At 48.7% G+C, this 17,788-nt stretch overlaps 1 protein-coding gene across 2 annotated transcripts in view; it reads right to left on the reverse strand.

Annotated features, from left to right (window-relative positions):
• The window catches only part of PSME3IP1 (proteasome activator subunit 3 interacting protein 1), a 232,585-nt gene that overhangs the window by 45,739 nt on the left and 169,058 nt on the right, over window positions 1-17,788 (reverse strand). For both annotated transcript variants that reach the window (XM_069653393.1, XM_069653383.1), the window contains exon 6: window positions 11,831-11,895. In XM_069653393.1, the coding sequence (XP_069509494.1) occupies window positions 11,831-11,895 (65 nt within the window). The remainder of the gene's footprint in view (window positions 1-11,830; window positions 11,896-17,788) is intronic.

Below are 17,788 nucleotides of genomic sequence, written 5' to 3' on the forward strand. Positions count from 1 at the left end.
GGGGCGCAGCGGTGAGGTCGCGGAGGTGCCCTGCAGTCATGAACCAAGGACCCGACGAGAAGGAAGACTCCCGCACCGGGACTGCACTGCACGACAAGCAGCGCGCACGAGGGACGGTAAGCGGGCGTCCGTGACACCTTCATGCTCGGAACGTCCCTAGTGGAGGAGGATGGACCGAGGCAGACGGCGCCGTTGTGAGAGCGGCTGAGGTGCCCCCCCCCCTCCCCTGCAGCCGGACCTCCCGGGAGTGTACGGACCAAAAGACACTGTCGGGACTCTGCTGCTTGCCGCACGCGTCCCCTGACTTCGGACTCAGGGCACTCAGGAGGCTTGCTGCCGTGCCCGGTAAGGCGAGCGGGCGCAAAGGGCTGCGAAGAGAAGGAACGGCGTGGGGCAGTACCAGCGGCCTGCCCAGACAAAGGTGGGCCGTGGACTGCCTGCGCAGCACGGGACCCTGGGGCCCCAGTCGGAGGTGTTGCACAGGGCCTGGGGAGGCCCCCCACTGCTGGGGAGCGGGGGGAGATCTGAGGTGCCTCTGGTGCGGCCCCGGGTGTCCCCCTGGTGCGGGCAATCACAGAAGTAGTAGAAGAGGGGCTGTCCCTCTCGACAGCCGGTGCCCCCAGGGACATCACCGACAGTGCTACACAAGGAGTGAACACGGGCTGAGTGCAGCTACACTCCAGGCCATAAGGGAATATTCGACCCCCACGATGGGCTGCTATGACAGGCAAAGGCAAGCAGGACTAGTGACACTGTAGCACTGGCTGCGGGCGCGCAGGAGCTGGCACAAGAAGGCCCATCAGGAGTTGTAGCCGCGAAGCTATAGCAGTAGAGGACCACAATGCGGAAGGAACTGGGGCACTGAAGCACGCCCAGGGGTGCCACGATCTGGGTCTACTGGGCTGAGATCATTGGACGGACAGACCCTGCGCCTATACGGTCGGAGCCCCCCCCTGCAGACAGGGAGGGGAGAGGCCCTGATGCACACAGATCACATGGGCGCTGCACTGGGTTGCCCCACCGAGTGACACTGCTGGGGCGGACACCAACTGAAGCGTGAAGAGGTGGCACAGGTTGATGCCAAACAGCTTGACACCACCCACTCCGGATACTGCAAGGCAGCGGGATTGGCTTGGGGGGCACTAGGTTGCACGAACTCGAAGAAGACCACTGCCCTGGAAGCGGACTACCTGGCTGCCCATACTCACGAGGCTGGGCCCCCGACGGTGGCATTACACCGCAGTGTCCAGAGCAGGAGGCTTGCTTACCCAGCAGAGCGCTAGACATGGCGAACAAGCTCACCAAAACTAAGGGGAAACAGCCCACTATGGACGACTACACCAAGAGGCGCAATCAATCAATCAACGAAGGGCGCTACAAGCAAGGACAGAAGCGCCCGACAGGACGTATCACCAGCGAGGGATGATCAGCATATCCTGGAGGCTATTGCAGACCTGAAAGCGACATGTGAGACTAAATTGGAGGCCGCCATGACCACATTGAAAATGACGCTGGAAACAAAAATAGACGCAGTGCAAATAGATCTGAACCTCCTCCGACAAGATATAAGGGCGATAGCGGACCGCACAGGAGAACTGGAAAAGGGAGTAGAGGCCAACACAGCGGCTTGCACCTCACACGCCACGTGTTGCGACAGCAAGTGGACAACCTGGAGAGCAGAGCTGAAGAAGCGGAGGGAAGAGCGCGAAGGAACAATATACGCATTGTGGGGCTTCCCGAAGGAGAAGAGGGGGCGAACCCCACAGAGTACGTGGAATCCATGTTACTGCAAAAGATAGATGGGGGCACACTGACCCAGGGGTTCGCCGTGGAGAGGGCGCACAGAGCCCTGGCAAGGAGACTTCCCCCAGGAGCCCCCCTGAGACCCATCATTTCCAAAATATTAAACTACTGCGACAGAGAAAGGATACAGGAACGAAGGCACAATCCAGAGGGCATCCGCCTCAATAACAGCATACTCTGACTACATCCTCCAGGTACAACGAAGGAGGCTCAATTTTGGCGCAGTGAAGAGGAGGCTACGGGAATCGGGCCATAGGTACATGTTGATATACCCAGCAAGACTGAAGGTATTTCACAAGAACAGATCGCTGTTTTTTGACACCGGGGAAGCGGCGTCAGACCTCCGGCGAGTGAGGTGCTGTATAAAGATGTAACAATGGGACTTGATTATAGTGTACTAGATAATGGGAAGGCAGCAGACGGTGAGGCATAAAATGGAGAAGAAGAGCACCCAACCTCACACCCCCTTAGATAGGTTAGTTTGGTTACCAGTAGAGCGGTAACCCCCTGCTGGGTGCCTGGTACTGGAGTAGCTGGACAGGACCAAATGCAGGTTCGCCTGAGATCCAGGGATGGAGCGGGGCAACAGTTGGGGTTGGGATGGGTGGGTGGGTGGAGGGAGGGGAGGGAGTTGGGGTGTTTTTGAAGTGATAAGGGTTAAGGAACGAGCATATAGCTACGCACCTCTGTGTGCAATCCAAGGTGAGCATTCTCGGGCTGGAAATACTAGAGGGAGGGGAAGTAGAAGAGACCGAAAGGGAGATGGGTGACCTTAGATTGATAACCTGGGACGTCAGGGGGCTTAACACCTACCTAAAGAGAAACAAAGGGATGATGTACTTGAGGAGGCAAAGTATTGATATAGCCCTGTTGCAAGAGACCCACCTCACGAAGGAGAAACAGGAGGTTATCAAGTAAAAGTGGAAGGGCACTACCGTCGGAGCCACCTACTCAGCATATGCCAGGGGAGTGATCATATGGGTCGCACCTCAGGTGCCTCTGCAGATACTTCAGACTGTGGTGGAGCCAGATGGGAGGATGGTGGCGCACCGGGGGCTCTTGGAAAATAGGGAAATAAGCATCATAAATACATACGCCCCCAATGAAGGTACTGTGACTTACTATAAAACGTTATACAGGACGCTCAGTCCCCTCGTGAGTGAGACGATTATATGGGTGTTTTTTTTTTAACTGTACGCTAGACCCTAAATTAGATCGATCGGACACGAAACTTGATAGACCCACACCCGCAGCGAGAGCACTGCGGGCCCTCCTGATGGATTTCGGGGCTTGAAGACATATGGAGGCAGCAGCACCCGACAGCAAGACACTATTCCCACTACGCGGCCCCACATGATCTATACACAAGGTTAGATTATATGTTCTCCACCCCCGGAGTAGCTAGGGAGGTGGTGGGCTCAGAGTACAAAGCAAGGATATTATCGGACCATTCCCCTCTGGTGCTGGAATGGCAGCATCAGCCCCCAAAAGCCGGAATCCCCACATGGAGAATTAGAGCCGAGGCCCTGAGAGACGCCACATTCCGAGAGGACCTACGCGAAGAGATAACAAGTTACTTTGAACATAACACGGGGAGCGTGGAATCGGAAGGGACTCTGTGGGAGGCCTTCAAGGTGGTATTCAGGGCGGCAGCCATTTCCAAATCTAGAGGGCTTCAGAGGGACATAGAGCGGGAGTTGCAGGATATTGAAAAGAGATTGGAAATAATAATGGAGAAAGAGGGGACCTCGCAGGAACAGGCGGAAGGGGCGAGCCAGCTGCAATTGGCGGGCGGAGAGCTATGGGACAGGCTCAGCAACCTGAATTACAAGAAGTATATCGAACGGCAACATGCAGGTGGGGACAAACCAGGGAGGCTGCTAGCATTGCTATATAAAAATGAGGAACAAAGGCCTGCAATTAGAGGGATAGTGGGAGAGGTGGGACAGGTATGGAATACCCAAGAAACGGTGAATGAGAGATTCTTTGAATTTTACAAACACCTCTATGCAGATGTGGGAGAGGACTTGGAGAGAGAAACACAAGAGGTCCTGGAAGACATAGGATTGCCCCAATTAAATGCAAAAGACAGAGAGAACTTGGAAGCCCCAGTTACGCTGGAGGAACTAAAGGCAGTGGTGAGGCACCTACCCACGTGTAAGGCCCCCGATGCGGACAGGGCTCCCCTGCGAGTTTTATAAAACATACAGACAGGAGATCCTTCCTCCAATGCGGGCCATGCTGAACGAGGCATATGAGAAAGGGAGGCTGCCGGAATCCCCGAGAGAGGTGGTGATCATTCCCCTCCTTAAGGCAGGTAAGTCCAGCGGGGACTGTGGGTCGCACAGACCATTGTCCATGCTGAACCAAGACAGCAAGATCCTTACGGCAGTACTCGCGTACAGACTTAAGCCGATGATACATAAACTAATACACCCAGACCAAACAGGATATGTCCCGGGTATGAGTATATTCGATAACCATAGGAGGCTCCACCACGTCATAGAGCAGACAAAGGGGGTCTCAGACGAAATAGCAGTAGTCTCACTGGATGCAGTCAAGGCATTTGACTCAGTCCGATGGCAATGGCTGATGGCGGCTTTAAAAGGATTCGGGATGGGACCTGGATACTTGCGATGGGTGAAAATGCTATACAGTTCCCCCACAGCCAGAGTAAGAACCGGGACGATGATATCGGAGAGTTGGCAACTAAGCAGAGGCACAAGGCAGGGCTGTCCATGGTCACCGATGCTGTATATACTTGCACTCGAGCCACTAGCTATCTACCTCAGACAACAGTATAGCGAGATACATGGTGCCCAAGTGCTTCTTCACTAGGCTGCATAGCCTGTGCAGGGGATTTCTGTGGCATAACACAAGAAACAGAATGGCCCTGCGGAAACTAAAAAATGCATATGACAGAGGGGGGATAAACTTACCAAATTTCGAGATATACCACCTGGCGGCGCAATTACAATACGTAGCCAGGTAGCTGGCGGAGGACGAGACGGCAGAGTCCAGGCTGCTGAAGGAAGAGAGTACCCCATACTTCTTACGAGAACTAATATGGCTACCTAAACCAGAGATGCGGGGGAGATCGAGATTGTTGTCACTGTGCTGGGAGGTCTGGCACAAGGCGTGCCGGCTCATGGGAGGCCCGACCCCGTGCTCCCCGCAGGCGCCACTGGTGGCGCTATGCAGAGCAGATGTCCAATTAAGGAAAACGATCCAGAAATACTGGGAGCCAGTGGGCCTAGCCACCCTGGAGGACGTCTGGCAGGAGGGAGAAGCCATGGATTTCCAGACACTACTGGACGGACCTGGGGTACAGATAGGACAGCATATTACATATAATAGAATAGTCAAAAGAGTGAAAGAAACATGGTCCGAAATAGCGCTAGTGGAGCAACCGGATATGGCTATCGAAACAATGTATGACATCTCGGAAGGGGGGCATGAGATATCCAGGATATACAAATTAGTTATGTCGAGAGTGGGGAAAAAGTTGCTCGAACTAAGGCGAGACTGGGAGGAAGAGGCAGGAGAAGCCATGCAAGACGGGCAATGGGAGAGGGCCCAAAGATACCACAAGAAGGTGTACAAGGAATGCCAGATTGCAACAAATCCAACTGTATGTCACGCACAGAGCATATATGACTGCCCGAATGGTAGCGAAATTTGGAAACGCAAGTGTGGGGAGGAGAGAGCCGGGATGATCCACATGTTTTGGGCATGCCCGGAGGTTGGGAAGTTTTGGAGGGAAATTAAACTCAAGCTGTCCGAAAAGGGGATCAAACTAGACAGGGAATCCATATGGGCATGCATGCCAGGGGGATTCAACAGGCCACGTAGCTTAAAACATGTACGTAAATTTAAAGACCTGGCATACATTCTGGGCAAGAGGAGAATCGCCATGAGCTGGAAAGCCGCTCACAGACCTAGAGTGGCAAGGTGGTGGGAGGACCTCCTTCAATGGGTAGATGCAGAGATAATGGCATGGTATGAGGCAGCCAGCAAGGGGGAAGGAGAAGAAGTGGGACCATTGATAGAATGGAGACAAATGATAGCCTCGCTACACGGGTGCACCCAAAGTGACCCCAGTGACGAGGACCTGCCCGAGAACCAGGATGAGAACTGATCGCGAGGGACAGAAGCCAGAGGTATAGGGGGGAGTGCTCGAGTTTATGGGGGCAGAGGGGAAGACATTACAGAGAGAAATATGTAATGCATACTGTGATACACATGTAATGGTAAATGTCGGGAGTGTAAGTTATGTGTTTGTTGCAAAATCAATAAAACTGTATTAAAAAAAAACCTATGCTAGTGCAAGTATCTGTTCGCAGGGGCTTCGACTACGAAGATAGCTGAACAGAGCAGAAACGAGTAACAGCTGAACAGAGCAGAAACGAGTCACAGCTGAACAGAGCAGAAACGAGTCACAGGCGATCCAAAAAAAATACATTGAAACAATAGAAAAAGCAACTCCGATGTTGTCTGATGGGAAGGGGTCTGTTTATACTTATTGAGGAAGGAGGCGTCCGCGCACAGAGAACATTGACACGAGACGTGCATTGGTGTTGTGAAAAGGGTTGTACGCGTCTAGTGAGGTCAGCTTCGGGGGCGGGCGATCTGTATTCTTGCCGCGACAACACTTGAAGTTAATGCAATGGCTCAACGGATAAGATTGGCACAAAATGGCCTCGCCCAACCCGTTGTTTTCGCATGTGTAAAAGTGAGGATGCATAGGAACATTTTTTAAGATCGATTAGAGTATGCTTAAAAATACATGCCTGAACGATCGGGACAATAAAATTCTTGAGCACACTTCCCGTTTAATCTGTAACTAAATAAACAAAGTTTCCTTTTGTACTTCATGTCTACTGCCTCATCCTAACCTCCAGCGTGACTCAGTATGATGACAGGTTTCTCCTGGTCACCTAATTCCTACAGCATGTATATTCCCTAATGAGTGATTTATTCCAATTGCAACATTACTGTGTTCTCCTACTACATGTAGTCCCACTGAATCCAGCCCCTGGTAAGAGTGGGATGCACAGATCTTTATCAGAGCTAAGAACACATTTAGCCCATCGCTCTCTTTACTATCAGCCAATAGCAGTCATTGTGTGACAAAAGCCAAAGTATTTGCTGTCCAACCCTTTATATATACTTGATATTTAGTAAAGGTCTAATGGGCTGAGATATAAAGTCAGATTCTGATACACTTGTAGGCCAATTTTCTAATGTAAAGGAACTTCTCTTTCTCACTAGGAGACGTGGGGGTGCCTGAAGTCTCATCTCCTACAATACAGGCAGCAGCCCCCACTGATGGCTGCAGTTACAGAGGACAGGGCATGCAGGTATTCCGCAACAACCTGTCGAGTTTGGGGAAAACGCCCCCTCTCTCAGGTTACAGCAGACAGGCAGGGAGCTCCCACGCCCAAAAAACCAGAAGAGACCAATAATGTGGCAAAAATACTGTTTATTAACAATAACTCAAATAAAACAGGGATAGCCATGGACATCAGGTGAGCTCCAGTTTTATGATGTCACAAACAAATTATACATTGAGAAAACCTAGGGGGGATATGATTGGGTGAGTAGCATGGTAGAGTATGGATCCTATATGGGGTTAGTACTCTAATTGGTCCTTCGATATCATGTAACTCTGCCTAGGACCACCCACTAAAAGATACATGGGGAACATGTAAGGTAAGTTATGAATGGCGGCTGCAACACTGTTAAGGTGAACATGGAAGGTGGGCACCGATTGTTTAGGGAAAGCTTTCTCAGCCTTGGCGGGTGTGACTGTTACCAGCAATTGTTACCAGCAATGAGCAACAATTGAAGGTAAGGAGAATGGCCCCAAGGTGCTGCATGTACCACTAAAGTTACAAAATGCCCGGTCTTCTTTTTTCACCATTTCTTTGTGGGAAGGTCCTTCTTGAGATTTACTCTGTGCGCCAAACCAGGTTTGGTCCCTTTGTTAATTTTGCCTTTGGCCGGATTCACAAGTGAAGCCCGCCTCTGGCTCCAGGGTGTCTGGCGGGGGCAGGAAGCAAGGGAGGTGCCCAAAACTCCCTGTGCTTCGTCTCCTAGGAGACAGGAATGCATTCTTAGGTGATTGGCTGGCTGGCTGGCTGGCCGGCACAGACAGCCACCCTGCTGGGTGACTGACAGCTAGGCTGGAATGAATGGGAGAAAGCTGCATAAAAGGCGAGGATTTTTGGCTTGGAAGGCAGGGTCGACCACTGAAAGAAGGAATCCGAAGAAGAACTTGAAGAGGATGCCTGCTGCAACTCCTGGACCGTTGGTTTGCCCGGTGAAGCCCTGCTGCTGTGCTGAAACTCCAAATTCGTATCGACAGAGAAGCTCCTGCAAGGACGACTTCTCCCTTTGAGTTGGTGGGACCAATCAACTCCAAAGTAAGCCACCTGGACATCCTCTCAAATCTGGTCGAGTATCCACTGCAATCGCTGCTGGAAACTGATAGCTAGGGAGAGGAACACCAGTTTGTGTGCGTTGCTTTTAAGCTGGTAAAGAAATCCAGGAAGATCCTTCGGACTCCCAGGAAGCAGGACTGACCGAGCCTAAGCCCCCTCAACAGAGTGCGGGACCCCAGAAGCAAGGAAAGTACACCTCGACAGCCAGGAACCGCAGTGTTGCTATTTGCGGTAGACGCGAGGATCTGAAACACCGAATGTTTGAAGTTTGCCGGTTGAGAGCGGTGCCCGTCTCCAAACATACTCCCTCTTGTCCCCACGACGGAGGCCCAGGAACAGCGAGATATGCAGGGCTGCACAGGAACCGAAGTCATCTGCTACACTTATTCTTCAACCTAAGGGTACTGTAAAGCCTAAGAGAACTTATCTCTTGTTATGCAGCCACTTGTCCTCTTTGGTGACTTGCTTGGTTGCATGTGTAGAGTTGCTTACAGCTTCTTTACTTCACAAGCCTAATCAGCTTGTGACCCTACTTTGATTTTCTTCTATTCTACCAATACTTTTTAAACATTGGAAAAGACTTTCTACTTACCTGCAAGAAGTGCTTCAGTTCACCTTGACTTTTGCTAACTTAACATTGGCTGGCCTAGGCTCCCTGAATGAGTCTTCTCTCTTCTGCTTATGTGTTCTTCCTTCCTTCCAGGAAAGGGTTAACTGACTTTGCATTGGGGGTTTGTATTGTAAGTACTTACCTACTTAAGAATAACTGTATGCATACTTGTTTTATTCTGAACTCTCTTCTCTTTAACACCACTCCCAAGAATATTCTAAATGCAATAGTGATATATTAATGTCAACATCACCCTAGCTATTGAAGTCACCTGAGGGTGTAGGTGGTGCCTGTGTGACATCCAAAATGGGTTGCTGATTTAGATAAATAAGAGTGTGCATTTTTGAAGTGTATTTGTGTGGTGTTTTATATTGCTCCCTTCTGATGAAGGCTTATTATAACTGACTGGTAAATAAATTAATAATGGTTTACTCAAGAAACCTTGTGTGTAAGAGTTTATTTGAATACTTGTCACTGTGAATCTCTGTGTAACTCCCCTACAGCTCACATTGACCCCTCTTGAGATAGGCCTGGCTGCTCCACACACTACCAACCTGTGTAGTGTGGACTTCTACCAAAGGTTGGGTTTCTATTGCCAGGAGGTCAGGGTTGTTGTAGTGCACCCAAAGGGTACTGCATACAATCTTGCCCAACATTGGTTCACATGGCCACTCATTTCAGTTTCGTTAATCAAGCGTTTATACATATTCTCGTGCGACTTGCGTTTCAGCATAGGAAAGAGTATATGTTTTCTACCCTAGTGGTTGCAAGTATATTTTTCGTGTTTAAGTGCAATTTGACCCAGTGTTCGTGTATCTTCATGCTTGGATGCATATGTGCTTTGTATCTAATTAATCTACGTGTGTTGGCTTTCGCTGCGACGGCCTTTTGACTTTTTCATGATTACAGCTCATCCAGGGCTTCCAATCGCCTGCAGATTTATTGCTTCCGTGACGTCATCTGGGCAGGATCTACAAGGTTGCCTTAGGGAATAACATCTCTTGCATCGCGATAGAATGGTGGTGAGGGGGTAGATGTTATGAGCGAGGTACACCGTTCATATCTATACCGTCGACACAGAGGAAGGGCCAAAGCAATGATTGACACGTTAATTTGTCTCTCTTCAAACCTCTTATTGATAACTGCTGCTGAATTTGATTCCTCCCTTATTTTAGTGGCCATCATTAAAACCCATCCTCAACTGACTAGTGGGGGGACCTGAAAAATACAGGAGGGTGTTTCACAGGGCCAAAAATGTTTGCGTCTGCTAGACCGGAATCAAACTCCTAAATCGATCAAGGCTCAGAATATCTGAGAGATCACCTAGCCTGTGGAAATGAATAAAGGTGCATCGATGTAACAGGGTTACAATCTATTCTCGGGATGAAGGTGGGGGTAGTGTCACTGCGATAATTTGTTTTTATATAGAAAACAAAGTTTGACACAGCAAGGTTTGACACTTAAATCTTGACTACTAAAGTAAGAAAATACTAAATGTGTGCATAGTTTGCGTTGCTATGCCTTTAAGTGTGAAAACAGTTTCCTTGGTAGGTTTCATTTGTTTATGTTGTGCTTAAAGCGATTTTCCTTCTGCTGCCCTCCTGAAGCCCCGTGTGTCCTATTCTCCCTCCTACTCTCTACTTCATGTGCCTTGCTCTGTAGTCATGCATTTTATTATAACATTATAAAAAGGATATCCCTATATCTGGCCCTTTTGTCTGTGGAATAATCTGCCGTTCTTTGCCCTTTTTAAAACCTATATTAAAATGATTTGGCATCCCTCGGTTTCCAATTGCAGCTTCCTTGACCTCTAACTCATAATTGCACTTAATGGTTGCTTGAATTTCCCCAAACCTTTGGTTTCCAAACAGTTTTTTTTTTTTTTTAAATTAAATCGTTCACATTTATTTTTTAAAATTCAACACCAGATACTGTCATCACTATTGAAACTGAGTAAGAACCCAGTGGCAGAATGGGAGTGAGACTTCCCCTCTGTCACCGAGCAATCTCTTGCTCCGAAAGTGCTAGTGTGCTGCCTTTCAAGGGGTCCAAGAGTGGATCAAAAGGGCGGAGGTTCCCTGCAGACTCTTTGTGTGGATGACCTTATTTGGCCTCCTATGTCCCAATAGAATCCTGGTAGGACGATGAAGGGGGAGGCTTAAGAAGGTCTGGTAGAAAGTGTGCTGCATGAGGTTCAAGCACTCCAAAAAAAGTATGTATGGGACAGGGCAATCATAGCGATGTGTCCAAGATATACATATAGGAAACCCTGTATTGTACTTCCGTTTTGCTTCTTGTTTGATATGGTGTTATATGTGAACTGTTGTAAAATAAAGTAAAATCTATACATTCAAATAAAAAACCTGCTTTATGAGGAGTGAAGAGCGACAGCAGTTGGAAAAAGGAAAAACAAAGTGAAACCAAGCAAAAAAAGCCTTTCCATTGTGGAGAACAGAACTGGCAAGCAACGCAGGAGGTGTGTCGCTGGATAGCCCCACAAACATTTTGTTATTAAATGTTTTGTTGTACACAAAAGCACTAGCTACATCCCAGTTGGAGACGACATCCCATGAGTATGGAAGAAAAGGGACAGGGATCCTTCAATGATTCAAGGATCCTTGAATGTCACCAGTGAACCTTCTTTTCTAAACTAAGTTTAGAGAGAGCAGACGTATTCATTAAGGGAAAATAGCTTTTTGTAGAAAACAATGCAGGTTTATGAAGAATATATGCAACTGTGCTCTATTAAATTTGCAAATAAAAAGTAAATGTATAAAAGTGATATGTGTTGCAGTAATATATGTTATAGGTTCAAAATGTATGAAAGGCAGGAACATGATACCATTTTTTGAACTAATAAAAGATTATTTGAGGGTCTGTTTTTTTCTATATGCATGTATGAAACACAACATTGAATAAGGAATCCATCGGAACAGAATCATCCAAAAATGAATGCATAATAAAGTTCACATACCTTTGTGTTTTCTGTCATGATCATGCTCCATCTTAAGCTTCTTTGCATTAGTTGAGCTTTCCGAACTGCAAAATAAAAGCATTAAAAAAATGTAACTAAGTTTACTAGGGAATGATACAATCTAGTGGACACTGGTCAATTGAACGGCATTGTAAACAATAAGGAACAAGTTACTTACCTGTAACTCCTGTTCTCCAACATGGATTTAAATGCTCATGAATATTCACCATCAGGCTGCGAATCCTTGGTAATAGTAAAGCAGTTTTGCTTTAAAGCTAAAAACTGCTTGTCGCTTCTATAGCCTATTGCTGTCCACCTTTAGATCATACTGCCCAAGCCAATGACATTCTTTCTCCTAAGCTCCACCCCTTGCGGCCATCTTCAGATTTGATCATGATATACGATATGATGTTATGTTACTTGGCATTTATATAGCGCCTTATATATCATTGGTATGACCTCAAAGCGCTGGTAAGGTTGAACGCCCTCAGGAACCGCAGTTCAAGTTAGTAGAGAGAGTGAGTGTGATATGGTGCGTGGGCGCACTGGATATGTGTGCAGCTGGTGTGGTTGTTGCATGATAGCTACTTCTTAGCGGTAGGTGTAGTGCTGAGGAAATCAGTTGGATGTGTTCAGTCTGGAGGGTGGACACCCAGAGTTCTGGCTGCGTTAGGCCTGAGGAGACGCTTAAGCTAGCTGGAATGGGCTCAGCTAGCTGTGTTTTATTAGGATGATGGGGTGTTTGTGGGGTCATGTTAGTATGAGAACAGCTAGGCCGGATTTAAAATGGTATAGCTGTGTTCTAGTTGAATGATGGTGTATAGGAGAGAGTAAGCGTAGTAGTGTGATATGATGGTTGTCAGTAAAGCGCCTGCAACCAGGCACGAGAGCAGGACAGGGGGCGTACGTAGCGGCATACGTATATAAAGCGATAGGAAGGATAGGGGTAAACATGCGATACATATAACATGGGGGTACAGGTACATATAATATATAGGAGATACAGATATGAACCATCTGCTGCAGCATCCGCACCACCTGTAGCATCCATATCATCCGCAATATGAATAGAATCCGTATTGTCTGCAACGTCTGTGCCAACCGTAGCATCTGTTAGATCCGTCACATCCGCACCATCCACGACATTCGCTTGGTCCGTTCAAATCACTCCATCCATTCCGTCTACTCCACCCGTTCCATCCTCTCGATTCTCTCATCCGTTCCATCCACTCGATCTGGTCCATGTTCTGGTTATCTGGTTCGTGTGTGTTTTTTATTTTTTTTATTTTTTTTTTCTTCTCTCTCTCTCTCTCTCTCTCTAAGGCGCAACGAGGCAAGGGAGGGGGAAGAGAGAGAGGACAAAAACAACAATCTTATTAGGCCTAGTGACATTAATATCACGCAAGTGCAGGGGAGCGGAGAAGTGCCAGGAGAGGGGGGGGGGGAGTAAGTGCATGTCATGGAATCAATACAACAAGTAGTGCAGCCAACAGGTGGCAAGTGCAAGTGTTAAAAGTGCAGACAACAGGTGTCTAATAAGTGAAGGAAGGGGACTGTAGGGTTACAGATACAGACCAGAAGTGCAGGGGATGCCAGGAGGCAGTGCAGGGGGTAGCCAGGAGATCAGCAGGGGAGAGTAAGAGAGAAGACAGAAGCAAAGAGGAAGGTCTTGAGGTGCTTCCGAAACCAGATATGGTTCTGCTCAAGTTTCAGAGAGGCAGGGAGGCTGTTCCAGAGGGAGGCGCCAGCCGAAGAAAGATCTGCTCCCAACTCATTGCTTGGAGAAACGACTGACCCTCAAGGAGTTGGAGGTGGAGGAGCGAAGAGCTCTAGTAGGAAGATATTTCCGAAGAGAGATTTGGAGGTATTGTGGTCCCAGGCCCCAGAAGGCCCTGTGGACAATGCAGAGGGTCTTGAACTTGATCCTTGCCACCACTGAAAGCCAATGGGGAGATTTCAGGGCTGGAGAGATACGATTGCTGGGCTTGAGGCCAAGGACAAATCTTGCAGTCCTGTTCTGGATGAGTAGTAGAGGACAGAGAGCAGAGGCAGGTAGATTTAGAAAGCGGCTGTTGCAGTAGTCCAGCCTAGAGAAAACCAGAGCTGTGAGACAGTGAGCTTCTGGAGGAAGGAGGGGAAAGGAAGAATACCTCTGAGGAGGTGCAGCTGGTAGTGTGACTTCTTAAGGGAAGTCAGAGATGTGAGGTGAGAGAGTGTGGAGTCGACGATGACCCTGAGGTTCTTATCCTCATAGTTGGGAGCCCAGAGTGGGCGGCCAGAGAGTGACAGGAAAGGAAGATGCAGGTGAGCCGATGAGGAGGATCTCCGTCTTACTGGCATTAAGGCACACCACTCCTGGATTGCAGACAGACAATCTGGGATGAGAGAGGGTGAAGAGGCGGCTCAGGGTAGCCTGAAAACGAGCCGAGTGTCATCTGCATAGCACTGAAAGTTGGAGCAGAGTGCAGCTATGTGGTGGGCAAGAGGTGCCAGGTATTGGTTGAACAGCCAAGGAGAAAGATTACACAGGTAGAGAGTGAGATAGAGGAGAAGGACGACCCAAGCTGGACCTGGGAGGGTTGGTCAGAGAGGAAAGAGGTCAGCCAGGCCAGGACCTGCCCAGTGATACCCAGGTTATCACAGAGCTGGTTGAGCAGGATGGCATGGTTGACCTCATCAAAAGCAGAAGAGAGATCGAGTAGGATGAGGACAGAGGTGTGGTACGATTCAAGGTTAGACAGCAGGTCTTCACAGATGTTCAGGAGAGCATATTCCGTGTTTCTGGCCACTCTGAAGCCAGACTGATGCTCATGGAGACAACCAACAGATTCAGTGTGAAGATTAAGCTGGGCGATGGCCAGCTTTTCCAAGAGTTTGCCTGGGAAAGGAGTAATGGAGATCGGGCGATAGTGAGTCGGACAGGAGGGGTCGGCTCAGGGTTTCTTGAGAAGAAGGTGCACAAGATAGTACTTCAGGGGGGAAGGGAAGGTTCCAGTGGTGAAAAAGTGGTTTCAGAAGTTCGCCAACGCTGGCACGAGGGTGTCAATGTGGTGGTTTTGGATGAGACTTGTCTAGAAACCTCATCAGGGGTGAACAAAGGAAAGGAAGAGAAGGGAGGAGGAGAGGTGGCCGCAGGAAGGCCAAAGGTAGAGGAGAAAGTAGAGGAGGAAGGAGGGTGGACAGGATGTCCTAGGTTTTGTATATGAAATGTGAAGCCATGTCCGTGCAGAGGGCCTGGGAGGGGACAGCAGACGTAGAGACTGCAGCAGGATTGGCCAGCTCCTTGCAGATTTTAAGGTGTTTGGCCGAGTTGTTAGATGCCGCAGAGTCGCCGGCTTGAATGTAAGCTCTCTTCATGGTGTGGACAGAGTCGGTACTGCCTTTGGAGCAGGCGGCAGGCCAGTTTGTCAGAGGATGCACAATATGCCAGCCATTTCCTCTCAGCCAACCTGCACTTGCGTTTAAGGGTGACTAGGTCTGAGCCGTACCAAGGGTTGCACTTGGCTTTGGGCTTCAGGCGCATCCTCATGACAGGGCCAAGTACATCAAGAGTGTCAGAGATATAAGAGTGGAGGTTGGAGAGGGCTGTGTCAGGATGTGAGTCAGCCAGAGGTGCAGGAGGGAGAGAGAAAGGGGCAGCGAAAGCCTCAACTGACACACGCTTCATGGGTTGGATGACCGAGAAGGTGGGTGGCAGTGTAGGGGCTGACTCAGCCGGGGGGGTTAGAGAGATAGAGATGAGAAAAGAGGAGAAAGTGGTCACTCCAGGAGAGAGGAGTGGTGAGAGGGTTAGAAAGGGGGTGGTCTGAGGAGATCAGAACATCCAGAGTATGCTCTGCAGAGTGAGTCGGACCAGAGGGTAAAATAGAGAAAGAGTCGCAGAGGTTACGAATGAGTCCAGAGGATGGACAGGAAGCATCTAGGTGGATGCTGAGGTCTCTGAGGAGGAGGAGGAGTTGAGTGGTCAAGGCCAGAAGGGAGGAGGAGAGGTCCGCCCACTGAGACAGGAAGGAGGTTACCTGATGTCAGGGTTCCATTGGTTGTCCCTTCGTCTGATCATAAAGTGGTTCCTCATAAGAACAAACATTCCAGAATCCACAGTAGAGTGTACAGTTCTCACTCCAAAGCGGGACAGTCTTTTACTCCTCGGAATCATGGTTCGTCTTTTTACTCGCTTCCTTTCAGGAAATGCTATGGGTTGCCTTGGAGACGCTGGCACCCCTTGCTTTCACGAAGCCGCGTTATGCGTGCGGTCAGCTGACCGGTATTTAAGCCCCGCCCTCGCGCACAGCGGTGCTTCTGAATTTGCAAAACTTCCTAAGCTACGCATCTTGTTACCTTGTCTTCTGGCTCCTTGAATCCTTGGTCTTCTTTGTGACTTTCTTGCCTTGTTCTGGTCATTGCCTTCGTTTTACCTGCACCTTGCTAGACCCGGAACGGCCCTGCACTGCATTCGCCTCATCCCACAAGTCTTACCTGCTCATTGCTAGACCCGGAACGGCCAAGGACTGCATTCGCCTCATCCCACAAGTCTTACCTGCTTATTGCTAGACCTGGAACGGCCACGGACTGCATTAGCCTCATCCCACAAGTCTTACCTGCTCATTGCTAGACCCGGAACGTCCACGGACTGCATTCACCTCATTCCTCACGTCTTACTCAATTATTGCATACCTCAGAACTTTCATGGACTGCCTGGTCTTCTTCACGTCTTCCCCGTTTGCCGAGACCCAAGTCATTTGGATTGCTTCATCTTTCATCAGTGCTACTTCTTCGTTCTTCCACTGACCAAAGACTGTCGCACATCGGCGCAAGGATCAAAGGACATTTGAGCATCGGCGCAAGGATCAAATAACTCCTTAGGCGTCCTCGTGCTGGCAGCAGTAGGAAACAGGACATGGTGTTTCCAGGACTACCGCTTCATTCCCCAATCTATCTGCTGTTACTATCCTGTCCACTCAATTGGTAAGCACATACAGTTTGGTTCTTTCTTTTATCTTGTTTTACTGTCCTCCTGGTAATTGTTGCCTTTCTTGTTCCAGGATACTCACTATTCTAGCTTGGAACTTCAGTCCCATTCTGATTTTCTTGCTTGCGAGTATCAGTTCTTCATCTTGTTTTGAGAGAACAGTGTTTGAAACCTAATGTTAATACTTGGTTACTTTTTCTTGCAGCCAGCTGTCTGAGTAACCAGGGTGTACAAACATTTTCGGCAATACTCACCTCAATCTGTCCATTTGTACTCTTAAGGGGTATATTGTCAGAAAGACTAAATTGTGTCACGCCGTGTCAAGCCACCACTACTGGATTTAGGCCTTGGGCTCTAACACCTGTTAGGGGGAATTCTCAGAAATGTGCTAATTCCCTCCACCCCAGAGACCCCCAGCAACTTTGCTGGATTTTGAGGACTTGATTTTTTTCAACCTGGAGAGAGTGAGACCCTTTTTCCCACTCATGTATTTTAATGTGATTTCTGAGCTGTGTGTTTCTTTTGGTTATGCAGCCTGACAAACTCCATAGGCATCATCTCTTACATTGTGTCACACAGCACCTTCAGTGCAGTTGCACAGGGAAGTCTTTCAGATTTCCCAAATGTTTGAATACCTTCTCTGGGATAAACTGCTGTTTCCCAGAGCAGTAAAGTGAAATTGACTTTACTTACACTTGTAAGCTTTCTAGACCCAGCACACGCCATCTTACAATAGGGTTCTGGAGGGGTTACCTAGTATCCCCTTTGTCTAGCTTCTCATGTAACATTTCTTATGTTGCCCTTTGCTCACTGAATGGCTGGTGGCAGTGGTTTCGTTTCAACTACTGTGGCGTGCATTTACCACGGGCTGCGTTCGCAGCTGCAGTAAAGCACCCAATGGTGCAATTTTTGTCAAAATGGCCCCCGTCTTCTTTTTTCGCCATTTCTTTGTGGAAAGGTCCTTCTTGAGGTTGACTTTGCGCGCCAAA

The sequence above is a fragment of the Ambystoma mexicanum genome, chromosome 1p, assembly GCF_040938575.1.
Source record: "Ambystoma mexicanum isolate Mex_15411 chromosome 1p, UKY_AmexF1_1, whole genome shotgun sequence".
Lineage (NCBI taxonomy): Eukaryota > Metazoa > Chordata > Amphibia > Caudata > Ambystomatidae > Ambystoma > Ambystoma mexicanum.